Raw genomic sequence first — 7,603 nt, 5'->3', positions numbered from 1 at the left:
ACTATAATCATAATAATAATAATAATAATAATAATAATAATGAAGAAGAGAAGAAAAAATGTATAGAGCACTTTCAAAACCAACGATACAAAGTTCTTCACATAAAATAAAAACAAGTCATATAAAGAAAAGAAAAGAAAAACATTCAGGAAATAAAGGATACTTCTGAAATCTGAATCTCTCTGATAAAAGTGTGTTTTAAGAAGAGACTTAAAAGAGATCACTGGTTCAGCCGACCTGATTTACTCAGGCAGATTGTTCAGACACATTGTTTCTGCCTTTTACAAACGAATCTTTAGCCCTAGTTTAATCATAAGGATTAACACGTGTTGTATGTGTGTTCATAAGCATTGTGTTGGGACAGCACCACTGCGGTAGCTCAGCCTGTGTATATGTTGTAGCTGATGACACAAACAGAAACATGATCATTAGCATTAAACCTCTGAGTAGGACCCAAGTTTCCAAAGCCAGATCCTAATGATGAGCCATAGAAGACATTATTCAATGTATACTACAGCTAGTAGGCTATCTACACTAAACACCACTGTGAAAAAAAAAAGTGCCCATTTAACCACACCATGCCAAATGCACTTCCAGGCGATTTGCAGGCGTTTATTTTGAAGGCAGGATGGGCTGGTTTCCGGTACTGTGACCGTGTGTTGCTGCAGCTGCCAGCGGAGATGGAGAGCGCCTTGCGGTCGCAGTAGGGACATCAGACTTCACACTGCGCGCGTACACACACAGACAGACTCGGTGAGACTCTTTGTTTCCGTATCGATCCCGCAGCCTCCAGCAGGCTCATGGAGAGCCGAGCCCTGCTTGTCCGCACCGGGGGCACGTTGATCGGATGCCTTTCACCACAGCAGCGCCGTTAGATGCTCTCCATTCAGGATTAATTGGTTGACCAATGGCTCCCAAACATGCGCTCCTCTCCAGCAGCGGTGGCCCCGGAGTTGGAGGGGTAAATAATAAAGGAGACCCCTGCTCTTCCTCTCCGGCGGTATGGATGCTGAACGCCGGGATGGTGGCCGTCTGTTCGCCGAGGAACAGGAGGAGGACGCGGGCGCTGGATGGGATGCTGGCCCGGTGGATTGTGACCATCGGCGCGGTGCTGATGCTGATGATGCAGAGCTCCTTGGCCGCTGACGGTAAGACACTGATGTTGTGTTATCTTCCAACCTGTGAGAGTGGCCCTTTTTATTCCTTATAATCCAAGAATTCAACCTTAAACACCACAACCGGAGTGGCGCTGAATGCTCTGGCTCCCAGTCTCAAGCTGGCTTGATATCATCCTATTATATTATTAATGCAGTTCTTTATCGGCCAGTTCTGGAGAATGTCTGTGTGTGGCAGATCTCATCAGACTGTTAGATATAACCACTAAAAACAACAGTGGCTTGTGTAAGATAAGGCAGGCATCTCGATGCGTCTGGAGCTGTTTTTACTGATCTCTGGGGGCATTGTTGTTGTTTTCACAGCATGTATTTTTTCACTAATTTGATTTATTGGTCTGACTGCATTTTAAAGATATGAATCGATTTAAAGCATCAGTGTGGTCACACACAGGCCCTAACCGATGTCACGTCCCCAAACACGCAGCCGGAGCGCACAGCGGACCGCAGCGCTGCGCCGCCACAGCGCGCTCTCCGCGGCCGGATGTTTCTTTGTATTAAAGATGAAACTTTTTATTCATTCATGGAGCATGAGCCCCGAGGTGGTCAACCTCGAACAAGATCCATAGGGGACGTTTCATAGTCGGCACAGATAAATAATGTATGATCTCCTTGTCTTCACAGCCATCTGAGGAAACCACGAAAATAGCATCAAAGAGGTTACATATTTCAGTCTCATTGACTACAGCTCTCTCAATATTGCCAACAAAAAGAAATGATATTTTTGATCCGTTTTCAGACATTATTTTGCTATTACTTGCTTAGTATTTGGACTCCCCAGAGGTTTTGTTAAAGGGATACATTGAATGTTTTTAAAGCACTGGAAGGTGCTTGACTGAACTCTTAAATAAAATAAATCTCAACCCCAACCAACCTCCAAGAAACCATGGAGGAGGCCTTGACTGGACGAAGTCAAGTTTGCACTGATTATGTTTTTGACAGGTTCTTGAAAACAAATGAGTATCACAGAGAGTTAAGCATGAATACAACTGAACCAAAGTGGGAAAGCTGCCCATACAAAAAAAAAACAGAAATCTATAAAACCCAGATGTAAATGCTTCCGAGATTCAAATCCAACTGCTCGAGCCAGCTCCAGATGTACTCAGAGATGCAACTGGCAACAACAACATATTTTTCCATGTAACCCTACCAATAACTAGCTATGCAAATAGATTAAAGTTTGGTTTTATTTACAGAGGTTCGGAGATCTTGGCCACTGAGACTGGATGTGAATGGAATTTCAACTTTGGTGCTGGCAGCTCTGAAGTTGACATTTGAAAAACCTAAATGTCAAATGTCTCTTTCCAGGAATAATGACTCAGTTTTACTCAGGATGTTTCACAGACAATGTGGAGGGTTTTCAGTATGAGGCATGGAGCTGCTGAAGTTTAAAAATATATGTTACTTTTTCTCAACCATAATGAACCAAAGCAACACACAGGTCTGTATCTTTAACCGTCGCTATACAAATAATACACAAATACAAAGAAGGTAAGTCAGCCCCCACCCAAGCTCTGCTTTAAATACACCTACCTAGTTTCTACATTAGGTCAACATCTCATTTCATACAGAGTGAATATGCTTCATGAAATGTTTGCTGATAATTATATTGTATCTGACCTGAAAGTAACCCTTGGCTGTCTGCAATATGTGGTGGCAATGAATTGATAAGTGGCTCTCAGGTCTCCATAAAATTATTCTCATTATTGTTAAATGTCACCAGGCGATATGTGTAGATCTCGTAGAAGCACTGATTAACTGAAGATGCCTCTTTTATCCACTGAGATCATTTGCTTTTATGGACAACAAATAATACCTTCTCAGGCAAACATAATTTGGTGCCACATAACAATATATCCCTCCTAAACACACCACACACAACCACAACCTTGAAAAATAACAAGCCGTAAAAAAATCATCCTCTCCATTTTCCTAGAATTGAGTCATTTGAAGCCAAAAGCAGAACAAATGGCCTTTTTCTGTTTCACATTGACATCACAGGAGTGAGTAAATTGTTGATTGGTTTACTTGCTGCTTTGTTTGCCTGCTGCTATTTTATATTTTGATAAGTATTTAAGTGATTGACTGGCTAACTGGCACACAGAGGGTCAGAAGAACACTCTCTCAGTCGTAGCACCTAAGCAATCTGTCTTATAAACTCTCAGATCAGAAAATAATGAAATACGGCTTCCTCTCACTAACACATGCCACCACTACTCAGGGTGTCCTTTGAGGGTAATAAAGAATGACTGCGCCCCTGTGTTTAGCACAGACGTATGAAATGCATACCCCATTGTTAGGTGCAGATTTGAGAATGAAAGCCAGAGATACTGAATATGGAAGTGATTGCCAAAGTATTTGGAAAAAGACAGTTTATGTGCCCAGCCTCCCCAGTTAAATCTGAGCAAATCGCCCACTCACTCTCAACATATCCTCTTTTATATCATGCTGCTGTGCCACTTTAGAGCAAGCTTTTCCACAGCATGGCTTGGGGAGATTTGACTCTCTTACCTGGTTACTCAAGCATTCAGCTGTTTCAGGTCGTTTTAGACGGAAAACATTCCCCGTTTATTTTTGTATTCTCCATCTCCATTTATAACAAAAATATGTTTTGGAGGCTGATGCCTAGCTGGTGTGTGATTTATGTATGTGTGTGTGTGTGTGTGAGCATTCGTGTCTGCGGGCACTCGCAGAATTTGTGTGTGTAGGTGTTTTCTTTAATAGGTCTACAGAGATCTTCATCCTCAGTCAATAGCTGAGATCTATTGGTCCGTGTTACCATGGGAACAGTTCAGCAGTTAGTACTTTTCTCACTGTGTGTCTGTGTTTGTCAGTCAGGGATTGAAATAACGTCTGAGTAAGTGTCAGGTCTGTTGCCTAATAATCAGCATCCAGTGACACACACTAGTGGAGATGAAATGCTCTCTGAAGCACTGGGAGATTGGTGGGGTTTGAACTCAAACCCTTCCAGCTGCCGAACACCCGACTCTCTGGTCACCTCTGAGTCACTCACTGCACAGTGCCGTTGTTTTTTTAGAATTAAACATCAGTTGTGTATGTGACCCTTTTCTCAACTCTTTCTGTACTCAACATCTACTGCACGAGTTAAACCACTAGCCTAGCATTTCTTGCCACAATTTAGGTTTACCAGAAGTGTCCAGAGGGCTCTGGAGAATAAAGGAAGATTAAAAGATTGGGCTGCAGCCAGTAACTAATTAGTTCAAAATTAACAAGAGCATGTTGCAAGATGGTAGATTGTCTTTGTCTTTTCATATCTTTCCTCCCATAAATCTTTAACAAAGCAGAAGAAACAAGGAAAAGACCACATACAGATATAAAGACATACATTAAGATAACAAATATGGAAACAAAAAGATCACTGTGGTAATGGTGATATATTATAAAAAAGTAAGGCTAGGTATTGTTAAAAAATGTCAGTATTGCCAATATGATACCTGAAATTTGGTACTGGTACCAAAACGATCTTTTTTTAAAAGAAAAAAGCAATTGTTTAATGGTGTTTAAATACAAGCAGATGTTCTTATAAGTAAAATACAGTCAATTAGCAAAATTATGATTTAAGTTAGTTTAAGTTATCAAAGACTACGGGAAGTTAACATCACAAAAAAGTAAAACTTGTATGAAATAAACATCCAAGCAAACTGCTAATATTAAAGCTACTATTTACTACTAGTTATTCCAAAAATAAATGGGTTTTTTTTTTTTACTTACGTTTATTATTATCTGGCCATGCATATAGTTTGGGGTTTATTTGCCCAGGTTTTAGATATACAAGCAACAGAAACTGTTGAGGTTATCCAGAGTAAAGGTGCTTGTAGCGACTCCTATCAATAAAAAAAGCCGGTAAGTGGGCTCTTCACTGTGATGCGTTTAACAGAAAAATTGATATAGAAGTCAAGATGCAATTTATACCATTTATTAAGCGAAAAGTCTTAATCAAAACGTAATATTCAAGCCCTACTCACTCACTGTGTCTCAGTCCTGCCATGCAAGTCAACAGGTAAATAAGAACTGCAGTATAACTATAGTATAACAATGACTATGAATAACAATAATTATAATGATAACAATGTACTGCTGTACATTGTGCAGAAAACAAGAAGTAAACCAGAGTGATATTATGGGTTCAGGAAGTTCTTCAAAGATGGGAGGAGTTCAGACAATCCAAAACTAGTTTACAAGAGGACATCAGTAAGGACCAAGCGAACTTCAGAGAACCATCTTTTTCTCAAGTATAATAACTTTTTTAGATTTTGTTTGCAGCCTAATACTATGTTATATAAGCGTTGAATAAGTTGTATATAACAATATTGCTCTGAAAGTGATCCCACTGATATTGTTCGCCACTGTCATTGTTACAGTTGTGGTGTAGGAAGATTTTTAAAACGCATATAAACCCTTGTTTACTTTAGTGAGAATAGAATAGTGTTAGCCATTCACATACATGCAAGTATGTGTACTTTTTCCATCAAGAGGGAAGACAAATGATTGACAAAGTGATAACTTTCCAAAGTTGTATACACTGTCTCAGAGTATTATAAACCACCACCTGCAGTGTTTTGGCATCTTACGCATGCATGCCTTCCAGCTTTTGGTACTTGACAGTTACAGCATACATTTTCTATACCTACTACTCTACGGACACTCACACTAAGAAAGTGTTTTGGTTTGATACCCAGCCCTAGACACCAGTCTGATTTTAGATACCTGAAGGGACGATACATTTCATACGACTGCTCTGATGCAGCTGCTGTAATTAAAGGTCAGTTATGTAATATAAATGAGGCCCCACCTTTCTGGCTGAGTATAGGATGACATGTTTACATATTTATTTGGCCTTTAAATGGAGGAACCAAGTCTAATAACCTTGACGGGACAGTGAGGAATGGAACGGCTGACCACATTGATAAATCCTCTGCTGATAATCATTTATCTGCTGTCATCAACTAAAGTGATCGATTGTGCTGATTATGTGCAGTATAGCCTGGCTCCTGTCTGTCTCCTGTGGTTTCTGAGAGTGGAGGAGTTGGCTGAGGATCAGAGCTCTGACAGTTTGATTAAAAGTTTTGTGTCTGTAGCCGGAAAAAGTTTCTTGTGATGCATCTTCTCTGAAGAAAAGCAATGTTACTGTTCGCTGTTGTGTTATATACAAGAGAGCAAGAAATAGAGCAGGTAATCAGTCATATTCAGACGCTCACTGAGGTTGAATTTAAGTGTGATTGTGGGGTCGATACATTTTCAGCTCAAAGTAAAAACTGGCATTGAGATGGCGTGTTAGCATGCTGCTGCTTCATATGCATACAGTCACACATGGGGAACCCTGTGAGAGCAGGATCTGCAGAGCTTTTGCACTGTTGAAGCTGATTTGGTTGCACTCAAATATCAAAACAATAAAATCCATAAATATTTATCTCAGCAGAGCTTTATTAAATCTGAAAGGAGAATGACTTTACACTGTATTTTTCAGAATAAGAATATGTCATTTTTAGTTGTTTGTACGTAATCGCAGTGAATTCCACAAGGTTCATGGTGCACTTAAGCACCGAGCTTGTGTTTAATGCATGGAGGCTGCCGGTTGTGATCCCTCTGGAAACTTTGATGATGGTTGACAGATGAGAACACTTGCTGTGCTACAACCTGCTTTAATGATGTCAGCTACTTGGCTTCATAAGGATTCTCGCTCACACACCATCGCTCAGTTCATCGGTTTAGAAACCCTGACAAATTGAATGAATGGCAGCACACTCCGCTGTGTCCTCTTCAGCGCTGAAGTAAATAACATTTCCAAGATTCATTCCAAAAGGTTGCCGAAGCCACAGTTCACTTCGTTCACTTCTGCTCAATTTATTTTGTGTCAAACTATGTCTCCTAAATGTATTAAGAAGGATATGTCACCAAATAACGGAAAATAAAGCACAGTGCTGTGGCAAGTTTGGTAAAAGCTAAGGGATGTTTTTTCAGCCTTTTGTAATGGCAACATTCATGATCCATATGTGGTAATGTAAGCAATAACTGTTAACTGTTAAAATAATGGGCAACTCTTTATGTTACATACCAATGGTGCTGACCCAAGAAAACAAATTTTTTCTCAAACTTTTTGCACCGTGTACCACCATCATGGCTGACGTTAAAATACAGTACAATACAGTATGTAGGCCAGCCTTATTCAGCTACGGAGAGACAGTTCACACAGGTTTATTCCTAATAAGATTATTATTATCATTGACTGTTGTTAAATCCTGAATGGGACCAGTTCAAGATCCACATCTCAATTGCAATCACATTTTAGTTCTTAACAAATCATGGATGTATACATGGCAGAAATAGAATATATAATGTGTAGGTATATTTTTATCAGTGTGTAATCACCTGCATAGAGGAATCCTTGTATTTTCGTTACCTTAGAATGA

At 39.9% G+C, this 7,603-nt stretch overlaps 1 protein-coding gene across 1 annotated transcript in view; it reads left to right on the top strand.

The window, feature by feature from the left end:
• Positions 1 to 669: 669 nt before the first annotated feature.
• The window catches only part of kiaa1549la (KIAA1549-like a), a gene marked incomplete in the record, with an annotated part of 101,197 nt that continues 94,263 nt past the window's right edge, over positions 670 to 7,603 (top strand). The window contains 1 exon segment of the mRNA XM_035664260.1: positions 670 to 1,148. Within this exon segment, the coding sequence (XP_035520153.1) occupies positions 908 to 1,148 (241 nt within the window).

The sequence above is a fragment of the Morone saxatilis genome, unplaced genomic scaffold, assembly GCF_004916995.1.
Source record: "Morone saxatilis isolate NCDOM2014 unplaced genomic scaffold, NCSU_SB_2.0 Contig2, whole genome shotgun sequence".
NCBI lineage: Eukaryota > Metazoa > Chordata > Actinopteri > Moronidae > Morone > Morone saxatilis.
The sequence above is the reverse complement of the archived record's forward strand: the minus strand, read 5'-3'. Positions and strand labels throughout refer to the sequence as shown.